The 19,917-nt window shown below is 39.9% G+C and overlaps 1 protein-coding gene across 4 annotated transcripts; it reads right to left on the bottom strand.

Annotated features, from left to right (window-relative positions):
• Positions 1-929: 929 nt before the first annotated feature.
• Positions 930-18,658, bottom strand: CFAP97D2 (CFAP97 domain containing 2). Of its 4 annotated transcripts, none has more exons than XM_019742044.2 (5): positions 18,495-18,658; positions 13,705-13,785; positions 12,636-12,754; positions 9,049-9,240; positions 930-1,675 (listed from the first exon to the last, which is right to left on the bottom strand). In XM_019742044.2, exons 1-5 carry the CDS (start codon positions 18,582-18,584, stop codon positions 1,669-1,671), a joined length of 489 nt encoding a protein of 162 aa, XP_019597603.2. In that variant the 5' UTR covers positions 18,585-18,658; the 3' UTR covers positions 930-1,668. The 4 variants fall into 4 exon arrangements, with proteins under 4 accessions (XP_019597603.2, XP_019597602.2, XP_074185671.1 ...); XM_019742043.2 differs by having other exon boundaries at positions 930-1,678; positions 18,495-18,651; XM_074329570.1 differs by having other exon boundaries at positions 930-1,678; positions 9,049-9,231; positions 18,495-18,639.
• Positions 18,659-19,917: the final 1,259 nt, after the last annotated feature.

Genomic DNA, 19,917 nt, shown 5'->3' with positions numbered 1-19,917 from the left:
CTGGTGTTGGGTGTTAGGGAAGTTGAGTGGGGCGGAGTCCCAGTGAATCAACAGGGTGGAGCCCCAGAGTTCACCAGACCAATCAGATTCAGATTTGGCCGTAAACGTAGGGGTTGGGATTAACGCATTAAAGATGATGGCTGCCTCCCTGGCTGCATGGGAGTGGGACTTCACACAGGGAAAATAGTGACTGTCCTCCAGCCCTCTTCCTGCAGCCACACAACTCAGCCTGCCTCCTCCATATGTCTCTGACACCCCCCGAGTTACTCTCCCTCCGTTGGAACCCAAGGTGAGTGCCTGGGAGTGAAAGAGTCTATGCACGGGCCCTTTAAGAGGATGCCTGGGTTTCCTGTAGTCTTCCGTCCCACCTAGATGGCTGAAATCCCCACTGTTTTTCACAGCCAGATGTTGTGGTAGCTCCTTTTCCAAGCACCAGTACTCTGGGCTGGAGAGGCCAGTGTGGGCCTGGGTTCCCTCGCTCCTCTGGGGGGAAACTCCACAGCTGAGATATCCCTCCTGGTTCTCAACCGCCACACAGAGGTTTGGGGTTAGCAGTTCCGCATCTCTGCCCCTCCTACCAGTCTCAATGTGGCATCTTTATATCTTTAGCTATAAAACTTCTGTGGTTCTCAGGTTGATTGTTCTATAATTTATTTGTAATTTTAATTTGTTCATGGAAGGAATCAGGCATAGTGTGTATATATTCCGCCATCTTAGATCTCCCTCTCCTTTATGTTTTTAGTAGCAAATTCAACTTAAATCTATAGCATGAGTTAAATATAGTGAAGAGTAATTAGGTATTGTGACCTTACCAAGAGGCAGGGACCTCTTGGTCCATGAGGCAGGGACCACATCTGTCTTTCTCATCTTGAGTCCCAGGCTGCCCTAGTGCCTGGCACATACACAGAGATTGTTGAATAAATGAATGAAGGTTATATGAGTCTTTTAATCAGTTTTTGAGGCACTAACAATAAGATAGATATTAATTGTTGTGGAATAGGTTAAGAATGATCTTACCTGGGCATAACTGAGAAAGTAAACAGTTTCTGAGATACTCTTAGCCACACTTAATTACTCTAACCAGGACCCACTGACTCCTTTTACATCTTAGGTTATGTATTCTGGAGTTAGCTTTTAGTTTTATCATATTAAAGAGTTTTCATCTGATTTACTTAGATATGTGTTAAGGTAATAATCACAGCTTTTTAAAGGTAAATTATACAAATCCATCTGGGAATTATGAACACATCCACAACAGCACAAAATATGGAAACAGAATAAATATTAGCTAGAGAAAATGAATTAAATTCAAAATCCTTGAATTCCCAATGTTACTGTGCATAATTTGTTTCCAGCTATCAGCCTAAGAAGCACAAAAATAGTTTTGCTAAATCATCTGGTCGAGTACATTGTGTAAACACACACCATTTTAGAGTGCTGCCTCATGCACATGTACAGCTGTCCTCAGTGTGATAACAGTGGAGATGACCTGGCCAGCACCCCTGGGGACCAGCAGTGGCTTGGGCATTGGGAGCCCATGGCAACCTGGCCATTTCCCCATCATCACTTCTCAGACTTGTCTTCTTTTTCCAATTTTTGTTCTGAGTCCTCCCTTCCTGCTTCACTTTTTGGGTCCAGGTTTGGATGTGGCCTTGCTGAAGTTCAGTTTCAGTTCCTGCTGGATCAAAAACACAAATTGGAACAAACACCTTCCTTAGGCAAGGACAGTAAAATATCAGTGTACTAAAGTGCATGGGAAATGGAGTATTTCAATTCATTGATAATTCTACTTTATTTAGAATTATACAATTAAAAAAAATAGCTTCATTGAGATGTAATTCTATGCTATAAAATTCACCCTTTTAAAGTGCATATTTCAGTGGTTCTTGGTATATTCAGAGTTGTGTACTTTCACCAAATTCAATTTTAGAATTTATCACCCCTCCCTCCCAAAACCCATACTCCTTAGCTATCATTTCCCAATTCGTCTTCCCACAACCCCTGGCAATTATGAATCTACTTTGTGTCTCTATGGATTTGCCTATTCTGGACATTTCATGTAAATGGCATCATACAATATGCGGCCTTTTGTACCCAGGTTCTTTAAGCATAATGATTTTAAGGTTTACCTTATCTAACGTAACATGTGTCAGAACTTTATTCCTTTTTATGATTTTATAATATTCCATTGTATGGTTATATCTCATTTTGTTTATTTGTTCTTCAGTTGATTGAAATTTGGGTTGTTTCTACTATTTGGATATTACAAATAATGCTATAAACATTCTGATACAAGTTTTTATGTATGTTTTCAATTCTCTCGGGTAGGAGTGGAATTGTTAGGTTATACGGTAACTTTATGTTTAACTTTTTGAGGAACAACCAGCCTGTTTCACAAAGTGGCTGCACCATTTTACATTTCCACCAGCAGAGGATGAGGGTTCTACTTTCTCCACATCCCTCCTCAACACTTGTTATTTTCTGTCTTTTGATTCAAGTCAACTAGTGGGTATGAAGTTAGGTCTTGTGGGTTTGAGTTACATTTCCCTAATAATATTGAGCACATTCTCGTAGGTTTATTGGCCATTGATACATCTTCTGTGGAGAAATGTCTATTTAAATAATCAGAAAATCTTTTATTATTACAGTTTTGTTGTTGAAAATCTTTCTAAAATGCATCGTAGTACTTTTACACTAAATCAGTGCTTCTACACTTGCACTTTAAACCTTGTTTGCTTGTTGGTGTTGGATGTACAGTGCCTTCAGAATGTCACCCAAACCCTAGTTGTTGTTGGTTTTTCTTTTCTTTTATTTCCCTCATCCCTCTCTGAAGGCTGTTCTGGGAATCATCTATGAATAAAGTCTAGGGTAGTGAGAACTAGTTTTGCATGTCTATCAGGGAAAGAGGTAGATTAGAGTTCTTTTCTCTGCTATGAAATCATTTGCACATGAAAAGAATTAAGGCTCACTGCCCTCTCCTCCACCAGAGACTATCTGCTTACCTTAACTTCCACAGTGTATGGTGGCTGTGACGCACATACTAAAGTACTAGGTAAATTCTTAGAGTTTTATTTATTTGCACAATATAGTTAAGATATAATCAGGCAAACAACCCATCAAGGAGTGGCCAATATAATCAAAAATATTCCCAAAGCCTGTATATTGCTCAAGGTGTAAATTGAAAAGCCACCTCAGTAAACACAGTGATGGATTCCTGTGGCTTAAAATAAGCCACATTAAAGATGTTTCCATTATCTTAAATGGTTAAAACCTTTAAATAGAACCTATTAGATTCTCTTTCAGCTCTAACTATAAGCCTAAAATAACAAATCCCTGTTGGGAGCTATGCTGAGTGCTCAATGTATAGTAGGTTCTCAATGAAACTTGTTAACTGATGATATAGGAATATTTTAATAATTAAACTCTTAATTCCAACTACTTATGTAAAAATGTAACTCTAATCCTGGTTCTATACTGTCATGAAAGAATGGAAATAACTTTAACAGCATCCTCTACTTTTTCATTATCCCATTTATTTCCACACCCACTTCTCCAACACACACACACACACACACACACACACACACACACACACCATACACACTAAATCCTTAAGGTGGGTAAATGTCTTAAGATACTACTTGCTCACATGTTCTTAATCAATGATTTTCAATAAACAGAAATTTAGGGTTTGCATAAATGTTAAAGGCTCTGTCTTTACTTTTTTTTTTTAACCTTTTGAACCTCTTCACCCATTTTTTCAACCACCCACCGCCTCCCCCTGCCTCTGGCAACCACTAATCTGTTTTCTGTGTTTTGGGGGGGTTTTTTGTAAGATTTGACATATAGGAAAGATCATACAGTATTTGTTTTTCTCTGTCTGACTTATTTCACTTAGCATAATGCCCTTGAGGTCCATCTATAATGGCAAGGTTTCACTATGATTTGGGTTGAATAATATTCATATATATATATATATATATATATATATATATATATATATATATATATACAGATATATATATATATATATATATATATACACACACAGATATATATATATATATATATATATATATATATACCACAGTGTCTTTATCCATTCATCCGTCAATGGACACTCAGATTGTTTCCATGTCTTGGCTATTATACATAGTGCTGCAAAGAACACAGGGTTCAGATATCTTTTCTAGTCTGTGTTTTTATTTAGTGTTTTTATTCGGTGTGGCAGATGCATACAGTGAAGAAGGAAAGAAAGAAACAATTAATTGCTTGCCAAGTAAATGCCAGGCACTTTTAAAATCATTTTTGCACACGCTACTCATTTAACCCTGACATGAGTTCTAGGTGGTGGTTCATGTCCCCTCTTTACAAACTAGCAATGGAGGTTCAACGGGGCTGATTGAGCCTGGAGTGAGTCTCATGGCCCTGCGTCCCCGTGGTGCCATGCTGCACTAACCACATAAACATTTAACTGCTGCTCCTGGAGATCATTTGTGTTTGTTTTATTTTTATTTCCCTCATGTGTGTGTGTGTGTGGGGGGGGTATTTGGGGCTGAAGCCCTAGATTAGAGTAATACATACTTCCTGTTCGCTGAGGGCTCCAGTAAATTCCAGGATGCCTAATGGATTTTGTTGGATGATCTTATAGAAATCTTATCATCCCTCAGTAAAAAGCAGTTACCAAATTAGTTAAGTAATGGCTCACTTTGGAGTTAGGGATAAAAGAGGATGATTTGAAAAGGATTAGGAGGAAGGAAAGTTGAAACGCTTTCTTCAAAATATTTGAGATATTTTTCAAGTTAATATTTAAACTAGCAAAAAATTTAAAAAAAGCAAATGATTGAGACATCCAGGAGAGCTGACAGGGTAGCCCTTCAGCAAATTAAGAAAAGTGTAGTGTTCCCTTGGGAGGAGCTACTCGGGGAGAGGAGAAGGGATCTGGGCTCTAGGGAAGGACAGTTTTTGCATTGACAGTTATCAAGCTGATGAGAGGCATATTTGCTGGAAATTTAAGGGTAAACTGTAGCATATCCTGTCTGTACTGGACTAGCATGGTCCCTGACGCAGCAGACAGGACATCTGGGAGAGGGCATTTGACCTTCAGACCCATGGTCAAGGGCAGCTAGCTACTAGAGTTTCTTTGGACCACTTTCCAACTTTCTTGTCCTATAAAACTGAGTTCTTTCCTCCCTAAAGCTACAGTTTTTAAATGCGTAGTTTGGTTTGGCTTTTCTTTCGAAAGGGAAGTGCCCTACCCCTAAAAATGTGTTCTGCTACCCACCCCCCCACCACCACCACCACCTCAACGCTGACTAAGCCCCTGATGTTTCGAAGGCTGGGAGGCAGGAGGCTCCTGGAGGAAAAGAGCAAGCCCTGCTAATTCACAGCCCTCAGACCCAACAGCAGGGAAGGGGATTTTGGACACAGGAACTCCATAGCCTGTCCCTCTGTCCCGTACCTGTTACCACCTTCCTCCCTCACAGACACACAGAAGCAGAAGGCCTTCGAAACTTATTACAGGGCATGAGAGCCGTTGGTGACAGAACTGCCTTTTGATTTGGGACACTCAGATCACAATTCTGACTAGGGATCCAGAAGCAATGAGTTGGCAGTTTTTTCCTTATGCGTTTCCATGTTTGTCTTTTCCTGAGGAAGGAAAGCACAGAGCAGTGATAATCTCAGCAGGAGGCCCAGCACTGGGCAGTGGGCTGGCCTGGCTCCCTGCCGTCTGGTCTTTGTAAGCACTGAGCACGTCTTCGCCAAGGCACCATTCCTAAGGGCTGCCTCACAGGGGCCGAGCCCGAAATGCTTCAGCAAAGCTGGTGACACTTCAAATAAAGCGCCTTCTCTGGGCTGTCCGCTGCAGGAAACCCTATTTCTAGAGGCTTCTGTTTTCCCTTTCTTTGTTTTGCTTTATCTTAACATCTGTTGGGCTTTATCTATTTCCTGTTATATGAAAGAGGACTTTCAAGAGAGTCAAAGTAAATGAATGAAGGCTGGATTTGAACCATAGGCTCCAGGCATTTTCTTGACATTTGCTAAAGAAAACAATATAAACTCGAGGGTGTGGGAGAGGGTAAAAAAACAAAAACAAGCAAAAAACCAGAAATGAAAGCAAACACAATACTTATGTCAATAAATGTAAACGGATAAAACTGAGGGGGGGAAGCCTCTCAGATAAGATAGAAAAATTACAGTGTTCTGTTTAGAAGACACAAACCTGAAATAAAAGGACACAGAAACACTAGGGATGCCAAAAATATGTATACACATGACTTGTATCCATCTTTTGTTATCGGTATAAATTGAGTATTACAATTTTAATACAGTTTTTTCCTTTCTTAAAATGTGTATACATTTTTTGGCACCCTCTGTATGAAAAATAAAATGATGTCAAAAAACAAATCAGACAGGTATAAACTGAAGGACAACAGCAGAGGTAGCAATGCAAATAACATGAGATCCCAATGGAAAAAGGCCTCATGATGAAGAGAACTCACAGGAAGAGACATAATTTTACTGGCAATCAAGGTGGTGATTCCTTCTTCTGTGCTGGTGAGGACTTAAGTAATGCCTTTGTGTAAGCCTGGGGGAACGGGGGAAGGAAGCGGGTAGTGGAAGCTGCTGTAAACCTCTGGGATACAGTTTGCATAAAGTATGAAGAATATGAAAATTTTTGATATTGCAAACTGAATTTGTAACTTGCAATACATTTAGGAAAAAAATGAACTGTGATCTCTAACTTATACAATGTATAAAAATTCCGTATTTATTAAATTCTATATTAATTTAGTTAAAGATTTTAAATTCATCAAGAAAACTATAAAAGTATTAGGAGAAAATATAAGAGGATATTTTCCCAATCTTATCTTGAGAGAGCCCCTTCTGGGTGTGTATGGCCCAAGAACCAGATGCAATAAAGGAAAACAGTGACAGATCTGATGATCTAAAAATAAACTTAGGTAAGGCAGCTGGATGGATCTGTTGGTTAGAGCCAGAGCTCTTAACAACAAGGTTGCCTGTTCAATTCTCGCATGGGATGGTGGGTTGTGCAACTAAGATTGAAAATGGCAAATGGACCTGGAGCTGAGCTGCACCCTTCACAACTAGATTGAAGGACAACAACTTGACTTGGAGCTGATGGGCCCTGGAAAAACACACTGTTCCCCAATTAAAAAAATAAATAAATGACAATAAATAAATAAAAATAAACTTAGGTAATATGACAAGTAATAAGGTGGGAAAAAATTTGTGACATCAGTAATAGAAAAATGTATACATTGGTAATATATAAACAGTTACTAGTACATATTAATACCAAAAAGAGACACACCCATAGGAAATTCATCAAAGGGTATGAACAGACAATTATAGAAGAAATCAGATGGAGTGAGATTCTAAAATATGCATAATATTGAGTGTTGGCAAGAGTGTGAGGAAACAGACATTTTGATGCCACTGCAAGTTAGAGGTACAAATTGCTAAACCATTTTGGAGAGCAATTTGGCAGTATCAAAAAACTAAATGTGCATACCTTTTGATTTAACAATTTTACTTCTAGGAATATAAATTACAGAAATAATATGTACAAAGATACATATGAGTTAGGATGATTGTCATAGTTTCATTTGGAATAGTGAAAAACTAGAAACAACCTAAATTTCTATAGTTAGGGGACTAATTAAATAAATTAGGACACATCTGAACAAAAATACTTTCTAACTGCTAAAAAAGAATGGAAAAGATCTTTATGTACTGACAGGAAACTATTCCCTTGATACATTATTGAATAAAATGAGCAATTTACAGAAAACTACATAGAGTCTGATCCCATTTTTGTTTAAACAAATAATGCATAAAGTCAATGTTCACAAACAAGTTGGTAACTGATTACTTCTAGGGAGTTCAGTCCAAGAGAAACCCTGCCTTTTACTTAGACATTCTGTACTGCATGATGTTTTATTTTTTACAGTAAAGAAATATTTGTTTCATAATTAAAACTAAAGATTTGAAACGTGCTCAAGTTTTCGATGCAAATTGCGAAACAAACTAAATTTACTGAATGCCTTAGTAATCAGTAATTGCTTATTAGTTATGCATCTTTGCAAAGACACTTGTTCTTTCCATGCCTCAAGATTCTGTAAGAAATGTCCAAGGCAAGGAGGCAGGAAGGCTGGGGTTTCTCGATGTCCCTACCAGGCAAGGAGAAAAGCTCTGGGAGAGCCAACACCAACTCCAATGCCTGTGGGGCCAGCATGGACCTCTGGGGCAGAACCCCTTGGGGGAGGATAGTGGGATTGTAGACTGTGGGCCTGTAGCATGCTCAGGGGTGGGGGCTTGGGGCCAGGAGTGGTTATTTAAACTTTGATATCATGCATTTTCCCCTACGAGGGACCAGATTTCAAGGGAAAGCGAGCAATTTGAGAAAATGTTCCACAACATAATGGCTCTAAAGGAACTGAATGAAGATTTTACAACTCTAAGTTGATTCATTGGGACAGTCATAAGCAGGATAATTTATGACAAAATTAAAATTACGTTTTTCTTCATTCAGAATTATGATGTTGCCAGAAACAAGGATAAGATAAAGAGAGCGAGTTTAGAGTTTAAATTATCTGGCAACCTCTTTCAAATTACTGATTTTCTTTGCTTTTCTGGATACAGTGGGTGACAGCTAATTCAGGATTATCACATGATTTCCTAATGAAGTTTTATGCATACTATCCTGACAAGTTATTATTTTTCACCAAATCTTTCCCTACAACCTATAATCAATCAGCTGAGATCATTTTTATCTCCTCATAAGTGTGTGTGTGTGTGTGTGTGTGTGTGTGTGTGTAAATAGTGGATGAATTCATCAGTTGAGTCATTGTTCTGTGTCTTCTATTATTAGGATGTGACCATTTGGCATACGCTTGTTGACAATAGAATAAAGTGTCCTAAAACAGCAAAGAATTAGTGAGCCCATATGTTTAATGAATCTGAGGAAGTGGATAGAAATTTCAGATAGCTATGGATTTAAAATGAAGAAGAAACCACAGGTACCTTTTCCCTTTGCATGTCTGCTGTCTCCCGTGATGCTTCATGAGAGTGTCCTGGTACTTCTCAGTTCTTGCCCAGTCTTCTTGCCAGTTTCGAGCTTGATACAACGGCTCTGAGTTTGTGATCCTTCCCAGAATGATTTTGTTTTTTCTTTGCACTCTGTGAAGTTCCTGTTCTCTGTTCCCTCTGTTTAAACTCCAAAAAACAGCATAGATATTTATTGAAATACTGAGAGTTAAAGCTTGTGACAGAGTCTTCATTCTGCATTCAAGAGGATGAGGCTGAGTGCCAACAGGACAGGAAAGGCTCCCAGAGAAGGTGTGTTTGCTCTTGTTTACTTGTTTTACAAACACTTAGGAGCCCATCCTTCTCCAGGTGCCCAGATTGAGAGGTGCTGGGCTTCAGCCCTGAACTCAGGGACCTTATGGCCCAGTTAGGGGAGATGACATGTAGAGGAGAAAATGCAACATGGCATTGTAGATGCATTGAGGATACAGAGATGGGAATGCTCAGGGCTTCCTGCAGGCACAAGATCGCAATCAGAAGTGACACTGAAACAGAGCCTTGAAAGAATAGTTGGTGTCACCAAGCAAGCACAGAGAGGAAGAACATCCCAGGTGGCATGACATGTCTAAAGAAGCGCAGTGCAAGGTTGACAGAGGCTGGACTTGGGAGGGCTTGTGTGCAACTCAGTGAGTTCTGACTTATCTTGAAGGTAATGGGGACCACCAAAAGGCTTTAAACCACATTCAGACGTACGTTTTAGAAAGATCACTGTGGAGAATAGAAGAAGAACAGATTGGAGGAAATGAGACTGGAGGGGTATCGACTTGGAGCCCAACTGCAGTGGTCCAAGTGAGAGGTGAAGAAGGACTGAATCGGGTGGCTGCATCTGGATGCAGGAAGGAGCTACTGGAGAGGAAGGACCAAGAGAAGCTGGGTCCCCATCAGCTAGGGGAGAGCAGAGGAGCAAGGAGAGAAGAATGGAGCACAGGTTTTAGGATCAAGTGACTTTCAGTCAAAAGGTCTGTTTGTCGGGCCAGCCCCGTGGCTCAGGCGGTTAGAGCTCTGTGCTCCTAACTCCAAAGGCTGCCGGTTCGATTCCCACATGGGCCAGTGGGTCCTCAACCACAAGGTTGCCAGTTCAATTCCCCGAATCCCACTTCCGGATGGCTCAGTTGGTTAGAGTGCGTCCTCTCAACCACAAGGTTGCCGAGTTGTGTCTTTTTTTAAAACTGTTATTTATTTTAAGTGTGTCTTTCCAGGACCCATCAGCTCCAAGTCAAGTAGTTGTTTCAATCTAGTTGTGGAGGGTGCAGCTCACAGTGGCCCATGTGGGGATCGAACCAGCAACCTTGTTGTTAAGAGCACCACACTCTAACCAACTGAGCCAACCGGCTGCCCTAAAAGGCCTTTCTGATTCTAGCTAACCTATTGGGTGTGAAATGGTATCACACTGAGATTTTGACCTGCATTCTCTGATGACTAATGATGTTGAGTATTTTTCATGTGCTTATTAGTCTTTTGAAATATCTATTCAGATCCTTTGCCCATCTTTTGATTGAGTTATTTGTCTTTTTATCATTGGTCTGGAAGTGTTCTTCATTTTTCTACATGCAATTCCATTATTAGATATATGGCTTTCAAATATTTCCTCCCACTTCGTGGGTTGTCTTTTCACTTTCTTGAGTGTGATTTTGAAACACAAAAGTTTTGAATTTTGATTAAGTACAATTTATCTATTTTCTCTTTTGTTTTTTGTGCTTTTGGTGTCATATCTAAGACCATTGTCAAAGAGGAAGCTTCACCTGTATGTTTTCTTCTGAGAGTTTAATAGTTTCAGCTCTTACATTTAGGTTATTTATTTATTCATTTATTTATTTTTAAATTTATTGGGGTGACAATTGTTAGTAAAATTACATAGATTTCAGGCGTACAATTCTGTATCACATCATATATAAATCACACTGTGTGTTCACCACCCAGAGTCAGTTCTTCCATCACCATATATTTGATCCCCCTTACCCTCGTCTCCCACCCCCCCTCTGCCCTTACCCTCTGGTTTTTTATTTATTTTGAGTTAATTCTTGTATATCCTGTGAGGTAAGAGTCCACCTTCATTCTTTTGCATATTAATATAGAGTTGTCCCTGCACCGTTTATTGAAAACACTATTCTTTCCCTGTTCAATGGTCTTGGAACCTTTGTTGAAAATAAATTGGCTGTAGACACATGGGTTTATTTCTGGACTCTCAATTCTATTCCATTGATCTACACGTCTGCCCTTAGGCCAGTATCACATTGTCTTGCTTACCACTGCTTTGTAGTAAGTTGAAATCAGGAAACATGACCCCTCCTATTTTGTTCTTCTTTTCCAAGATTGTTTTGACTATTTGGTGTCCCTTTCAATTCCATATGAATTTTAGAACCAGTTTGTCAATTTTTACATAGAAGTAAGCTGGGATTCTGATAGCATTGAATCTGTAGCTCAGTTTGGGGAATATTGCCATCTTAACAAAATTAAGTCTTCTGATCCACGAACAAGGGATTTTTTTCCATTTATTTGGATCTTCTTTAATTTCTTTCAAAATATTTTGTAGTTTTCAGAATATAAGTTTTTCACTTCCTTTGTTAAATTTATCCCCAATATTTTGTTTATTTTGATGCTTTTGTGAAATCAGTTTCTTAATTTAATTAAGAAACTTAATTAAACTTAATTTCTTTCTAAATTAAGAAGTCAGTTTCTTAATTTCAATTTTACATTGTTCATTGCAAGTATATAAAAATACAATTGACTTTTGTATCTTACCTTTTGTATCTTACAATTGATCTTATATCCTGTTACCTTATTGAATTTGTGTATTAGTTCTAATAGCTTTTTCTTTTTTTAAGGTGGTTTCCTTAGGATTTTCTGTATGCAAGATCATACCATCTGTGAATAGGGACAGTTCACTTCTTCCCAATTTGAATACCTTTGACTTCATGTCCAATGAGGCTTGGACTTCTCCACACTCTGCTGCAAATGAAGTCACTTCCTTTGGGGAGAGATCAGGAGCCTCTGTTTTATGGCCTGCTTCTCCCCCTGGCCAAAATCTCAGAGCTCTGGAGCTAGGAGTAGAGGCATGGTAAGCTTCTCCCCGAGTGACACCTCAGATTAACTATTAAACTCAGATTAACTGTTAATCGTAGGCCCCTTCATTACAGCTTTAAAGTAAGCAGCACTGAACAACGATTTACACTCAGGTTAAATATCTGTCTTTAAGGTAGAGAGTGATTCTAGATCTAATGTCGTCTGTCCCAGGAAAATGGAGATTGACCCAGAGCTCCAGGTTTTAATCACAGGACTGGATAGTGGGCGCACCCAACCCCACTCCACCCGCCCCAAACCCTCCAGAGTGAAGCCAAGTCTTTGGTAAAACTTTGATTCATGGACCACAGTGGAAAAGGGATTTCTCTGGCATATGCCTCGCTTGAGAGAGGACAGAAACGTCTCACTCTGGTTCATGGGCAACTCTTCTGCTCAGGCCTTGGAGCCAAGTGCTCTAGGTCCTTCCAGGTATGGCGCTGACCGGTGGCAGGGGCCCCAGTTACCTCCTGTGTGTGTAGTCATTTCTATTGTCCGTCTGTCCCCTGGTCCTCATGATGCAGGACACCTTCTCCAGCAGCAGATAGTTGTCCTTGTCAATGACAGAGAGCCGCTCCTCTTCCAGCTGCGGGCAGACACACAAGGAGCCTTTAGAGGCACCAGCTGTGTCCATGCTATTGCCGCACACATTTATTCAGAGGATTCCTTCACCCCACCCTTCCTTTGACTTGAGCACCCTGTGGGTTTTACATTGCCTCCTCAAATATCATCAACGCTGCTGTGGCAAGCTTCAGCAACGAGGGTGACGTGTGTGGGCTCCTTTGTCCAGGAATTGAAAGACATTAGGATGGGGCCAAATTTCATATGCTCAGAGTGGAAGTAACAGCGAGGATGATAGAATTCTTTGTGAAATTAGGTCATCCTCTCAAACTCTGACCTATGACAGGGAGGCTAATGAGGAAGTCACTTTATATTGTAAGAGAGATATTTTATACTGTTCAGCAGAAGAAAAGATTTAAACCCAGAGGAAATAACAATTCTCTTGCTTTAGGATTTTAAGTTGATTGATCTGCTGATTTGCTCAAAACTTGTTACTTAGCTTTTGTTCTGCCCATTTAGGAAATGACTGCTTAACAGGCACATGAAAAGCACACAGCATTTTGCTTTTGGAGGCATTAGTATCATCATAACTGTGTGATTCTTACTCTCACTAGATGGCTTAAGGTCCAAGAAATAAATATTCTGAGGTGGTCATGAAACGGTCTAGATTAACAAATGATGCTAATTAATTACTCTAGAACTGCACTGAATAAATTGCCACTGCAAATTTCCTCTCCTCCCTCTCTCCCTTTTCCTTAAGACATGATGGAAGACTACAGAAAGATTTCTCATGCAATTACCCACCAGCTCCATTTGGGGCGAAACGAGGTTGATTGGTTGCCTACACAGCATTTTACCTTTGATGGCCATTTGTTTATTCCTTATTGAGTCTTTCTTTACTATTTATGTGGGTTTTTAAGCTGACATTTTCTAGTTAGCTATGACAGTTAACTGGGAGGTAGCACTGAAAGGTACCTTCAGCTTCTTGACGTTAAGGTGGAGGTGGCGGAGACACAGCGGGGCACGGGTGTCCACGAGCGGCTGGGCATCCTGGACCTACGGCACAGAGCGGGCGGTAGGACCCCAGGCACACTTTTAGTGGATAATTAATGTGAGCTTAGACCACCCAGTTTCTGGGTTGCTTGCACTGGGGACATGTATAGGTCATTATTCATGGCACCAAAGATTCCCAGTCAGCCTGTGGCAGAAAGTTCTGAATGAGGCTCAGGACTTCATTCAAAATGTGAATATACCCTAGAGGAACCAGGCAGGCCTCAAAAATGAGCCTACATTGTCATTTCCAAGTGGAGACAGAAAATTAAGTGGGTACTGAGGAATGAGAATTCATTAACCGTAACCACCAGCTGACATTTCTATTCTGTATTCTGTTGCCAAAGGCCTTTAAGACAGTGAATTATGTCCCTGTATCCACCTCACTCTCATCTCTGAGCCTCCAGCAATATTTTCAGGATGAGTGCCTTAAACCTTGATTAACTGCAAAATGATTCCTGCAGCGTTTCCTATCAGAAGATGTACAAACAAAAAAAAGAAATTTATGTTTTAAAATGTGATGAAATAAGTGCACGAGGGCTATATATATATATTATCATTTGCAATAAAAAGGAATTCCCCCATCTTCTATATAGATACTTGTTTATAGATCACTAATTACTGGGACCTATTAGCTAATAATCTGAAAATGACAGCATTGGGAAGCTCCACCAGCTGAGTCTGTCTAAAATGAATGCATGAGCATCTGGGAATCAAAGCCATGGAGTGTGTGGTGATGGAACACGTATGGGGAGAGCTGGGAGATGGCAAATGGCCTAGATTGTGAGAGGGTTTGAATAACACCCTCATTCTGGAATGCTTTCAAAATTTAATTTTGTTTTATAATATGTAAAATATTTACATGGCTTCAAAGTCAAATCTGTCAACTTGTTTTTCTAAGTGGTCTGGGACCTATCTATATCATCTTTACCCTATTCCCTATTGACAAATCTTCTAACTTTAGTTATTTCTTTCATTTCTGAAAATATAAGAATATACATATAATGAGTGTATGTATAAATATATTTATAGGTGTGTGTATATGTATATACAGAGGGTGCCAAAAAAAGTATACACATTTTAAGAAAGGAAAACTGTATTAAAATTGTAATAAATACAAATGACAAAATATGAATACAAGTCACGTTTGACTTCTGCAATTACAAGAGATGCTCCAAGTGGTTACCATCAGTGTCCAGACACTTCTGATTACTGAGAACTACTGTTTGAGCAACGTTGAGCAAAGTGTCCATTTGTATACATTTTTTTGGCACCCCAGGCATATATAATGTGTGTATGTGTAAATATATTTATCGGTGTATGTATATATACCGGGGATGCCAAAAAAATGTATACACATGACTTATATTCATCTTTTGTTATCAGTATTATAATTTTAATACAGTTTTTTCCTTTCTTAAAATGTGTATACATTTTTTTGGCACCCTCTGTATATATACATTTTCACCCTCTCTTTTTTAGGTAAACATAGCATATTTTACACATTTTTCACCCCGTTGTTTTTTTCATTTCATAGTATATTCTAGAAATCACTATATATAGATGTTTTCCATTCCTTTTTATAGCTGCATAGTACTTCACTGTATGAAAACATCGTAATTTCTTCACCTGGCTCACTTTTGAGGGACATTTGGGTTCAATTTTGCTATGACAAATAATACTGCTGAATTAGAATCTTTTGCAATTTCTTTTCCTATTTTTGCCAGTGTACCTTTAGAATGGATACTTAGAAATGGGACTGCTGGATAAAGGGAAAAGGGTATATAATTTTATTAGATATTGCTAAATCAACCCCGCCCCAGAGCTGTGCCCTTTTACTCACCAGATCACTGCCAACAAGTTTGGAGATTTTTGACAATCTGATAGTTGAGAAATGGTATTAGAGTGCAAGTTTACTTTGCGTTTTTCTATTATAAATGAAGTTAATAATCTTCTTATAGGTTAAGAACTATTTGCAATTCTTTTTCTGTGAACTTTTTGTTCCTATCACTTGCCCATTTTCATATGGGGTTATTTGCATTTTTCTTATTTGTAGAAGTTTTTTTATACACACGGATATTAATCTTTTTTCTGTGATACACGTGAAGTTATCAATTATTTTTCCCAATTTATATGTTTTTCCATTGGTTCTTTTGGGTTCTCCACATTTTTAATCATTTTATCTACAAATAGAAAAAGATACCTATTTTCTTGCCTAGTGGATTTGTCTTGTCTACTTGCATTGATTAATATCTCCAACGCAGTTTAAAACGGTGTAAGAGATAGTAGGCGTCCTTGTCTTATTTCTTACTTTATAGAGAACACCTTTAGAGTTTCTCATATTAATTAAGATACTGGTTTAGGGATGAGATATGTATATTTTATTAGTTAGGGAAACATCAATAGCAATCGTATTTTATTAAGGTTATTTTATTTCAGCATAAATGTGTGTTCAGGAGAAAGGTACAAGGCTCTGTTGAGATGCCAGGCTGAGGATGAGGTACTTGATTTCTGGAGCTGGTTTTGGGCACAGTGTTCTCTTCCAAGTCTGTTTGCTCCCCTCTACTGCATCAAAGACCCTTTGTTTGATTCCCAGGGTTCTCAGTTAAGCACCAAGAAATGAAATTACTCTAAAGAGCTGACCCCCCACTACTCTTCACATGGTAGAAGAATTTGTCCTGAGCCAAGTTTGAACGTGCCTACTGGTGAGGCTTGGAGCGGTAAAAAGGGTCTTGCTGGTTATTTACTGCTGCTTCCAGGAAGAGCGGGGTGGCACCCGCACTCACCGTCCTTGCTCCTCCTCACCCTTCATTCTGCTGCAGGCACATGTTTTCCCTCGTTACCGGGGCCTTTAGTGTCTGCTCCACAGCCCTGTCTTCCCCTAAATAAGTTCTATGCCATAGGGGCAGCCTGCCAGCTCCCTTTACCCTCCATTCTCTGACTTCCTCAAGTCCTGACCTCTCCTCTCCAGGAAACCCCTGCCAGGACTCCAGGTATTGTCCTCCCTTGAAACCACCCCTTTGGGAAGCTGTACTTCAGTGTTCCTCACCCACAGTACCCCCCCCCCTTTTTTTTAAAGCTTCCTTAGTCAACCATGCCCAACAGTGACTCATCGACTTTATGTGGCTCCCAGGGTCTCTCCTTGACTGGCTCCCCATCTTCACTTCATTCCCTTCCATGTGAGATGTGTGGCCTTCCCTTTAACACCTTGCACCAGGCTCATCTGTTCCCTAGCCCCACACCCTGCTGATGGCCACAAGCCATAATGGGGTGTGCCAGCACTCCATTGTTAGACCCAGCGGCCATGTGTTTCTGGGACATTGCAGAGCTGCATGCAGCAGTGCTGTGTGTATTTATGCTCTCCAACCACACCTGGGGCCCATGCCAACTGTCAACACACTGACTCTCTCCATTCAATCGGCTCTCCACTTTCCATAATGACTGTGTCAAATCTTCTTTCTCTTACAGTTTCTCAGCACAGAACCCGGTTACTCACTTAACCTGGGGCTGTTTATTGACCACCTATCTCTTACCAGGGCAAGATTCTAGTCCCTGGTACACAAAAATGATCAACAAAACACCCACGGGTGTTTACATCCTTATCTATTATTGAAAGAGTTGATGCTAAGTGACTTATATTTATTATTGTCATGCACACCCTTTACAATCTTTCTCTAGCAACACCTATTAGCTAAGTGCGTACTGTGTGCTCTAGCTACTGAGAATATCACGGTGACAGGACACAGCCACCACACTCACAGACTGGATAAAATAATAAATCTGTTACATTAATCATACAGTGATATGAGACTGCAGAAAAAGGGGCTACAGAGCATTTTCTAGAGGACACAGACAAGATTTCTAGGGAGACCGGAGGTCTAAGGAAGTGAGGGTGAGCCCTGGGACAGCTGAAGAGCGCTCAGCAAGGCTCTCAAGGGGATAGTGGGTGCAGGGCCCAAGCGTGTATATGGGGGAACCAGGCCAGCCTTGCTGTAAGTGCCACCCAAGCCTCCCTGAGGCCACCGTGCCACCATAACCCAAGCACTAGAAAGGCTTGCGTGGGTCCCCTTATCCTGCAGAAACCTTGGGTCCTCTGCCTGGGGGGATTACTTCAGATCATCACAGAGCAAGCCTGTGCCAGAGCGACCTCTTCTTAAGAACATTTCTCAAACTGAATGAACACAGATGTGGAGAGACATGCCCAGCCGAGCGCTGAGCCATTGGATGGCTCCGCGGAGGTCTCACAGGCAGAAGACACAGCAGGCCATTTTGGAACCACATGGTGACCTTCTCAAAAGACATCCACATTTGCATCAAATAAAATGGAAATAATCATATATCTTCTAATGGAGATAAAATCAGCTTTTCAGCCCCACTGGAATATGCTGTTTTGAGAGGGGAGAAGTTCCCTCGGATCTTTGAGTCTTATGATAATTTTTGAGTCATTTACGAAAAATTAAGTACTTTATAAACATATGCCTTAATTGAGGAAGGATAGTCCTAAAAGATGGCACATGAAAACCGTAATCTATTTAATAAAATTTTCAGTGTATGGCAGCATATATGACCAGCCTTTTAAGGAAATGTCATTTCAACCATTCCATCTCTGAAAAGAAAATTAGCTTTTGGTTTCCAGGGAAAGCCCTGGCATTTTGTGGGTTCTGCTCTGGGGGCCTCACCCTGAGCTGCCAGGGCCTGGCCCGTGCCTTTCCTACCTTTTTCCTGTGATCCTGGTAGGCTTTCTCCCAGGTGCTCTGCAGGTACTTACTGCCACGGGGAAGAGTCAGCTGGGGTGCCCTGTGCATCTCAATCAACAAATGCAACCTGCTCCCTTCAGAGAGCGGATGGTTCAGGCCTCGGTGCAACCCTAGAGAGGTCTGTGTTTGCTGGATCACATGACAGTCGTCATGGCATCCAAGGGGGAAAGAAAGAGGGCAAGAGGATCGCCTGTGTGTGCTTAACAAAGAATTGAATATTTTTCCACTCCAATGGGTATTTTCTCAGCGATCTTGAATGGCTTAGTGATGCCATTTTGATGGCCACCCCTTCCCTCTCCCATACTCATGAATAAGGTCAAAGAATTTCTCCTTCAACTAACTTTTTCTCTTCTTCTTTCCTTGTTCTCTTCCTTCCCTCTCACCCTATCTTTTACTTCTTTCCTTCCTTCCTTCCTTGTCCCCTTTCCCCCTATCTTTGAATAATTTATAATAATTTGGATAACTGCAAATATTTTTATTTGCAGCTTAGGTGTCACAAATTCATTAAATTGTTTTTTTTTTCAGTTGACAAGATTAGTGATAGAAAGTTTTCACCATTTTAAGCCATTTCTGGCTCAGTGGCTTTCATCTGGTTGGATCGGGTTTTCTGTGAGACAAATGAAGTAAAAGTAATTATGGGATATCTGTTGAGTCATACATCCTTGTTGAAATTATCAGCATAATTTTGGAGATGACATGACTGGAGGAATTGGTTAGTGACAAAATAGCAATATTATTTTCACTTCAGAATTCTAGTCTTCATTACATTGCAGTATCCATTACAGAAAATGCTGTAGTGCAGAAGCTGTGAATGGGAACTCGTTCAGCTATGTGTAAATAAAGAATAAAGTAGGGGCATTTTGTGAGGAATTGTGTTCTGCCTATTAGCAGGATTCAGTGGCTGTCAATCTGAAAGAGAATTAGCCAAGCTTAAATTGAATCAGACTTGGGAAAAATAAGATGTGAATAAAATGAGATTATGATTCTCTCCAGTTTGCCTTTAGGCGGCTGGTTACACTGTACTTAATAGGTTCTAATGATCTTAAAAAATTTGGCAGAAAACTTTACAGGCTGGTAAAATTGTTGGTGTACTGACAGTTAAAAATTTGTCTGGATTTTTCTAAGAAGTAATTTATTTTAGTTCACAATTGTTCACAAGTATTAACTTGAGAAAACTATGCACATACAATAGAAGATAGAGATAAGAATTCTTACTTAAAAAATTATACTCAACACTTTAAGACATAAGGCTTCATTAAGATTCCTTAGCCTATAAAATCTACACATCATATTCAGAGAAATTCCATTAAAATAATTAATTTTACCTGGTTATTGTCATTCGTCAAGCCCAATATTCAGTAGATGCTCAATAAATATCTGC

The sequence above is a fragment of the Rhinolophus sinicus genome, linkage group LG04, assembly GCF_036562045.2.
Source record: "Rhinolophus sinicus isolate RSC01 linkage group LG04, ASM3656204v1, whole genome shotgun sequence".
Lineage (NCBI taxonomy): Eukaryota > Metazoa > Chordata > Mammalia > Chiroptera > Rhinolophidae > Rhinolophus > Rhinolophus sinicus.
This window is presented reverse-complemented; position numbering and strand designations above follow the sequence as displayed.

Bases quoted from the DNA above. Each gene is read 5' to 3' on its own strand.
- CFAP97D2 (XM_019742043.2), bottom strand. From the start codon at position 18,584: ATGCACAGGGCACCCCAGCTGACTCTTCCCCGTGGCAGTAAGTACCTG. The intron at 13,786-18,494 runs GTAGGAAAGGCA...TCTGTGCCGTAG, and splicing joins ACCAGGATCACAGGAAAAAG to GTCCAGGATGCCCAGCCGCT. The intron at 9,241-12,635 runs GTAACTGGGGCC...TGTTTTTTGGAG, and splicing joins AATGACTACACACACAGGAG to TTTAAACAGAGGGAACAGAG.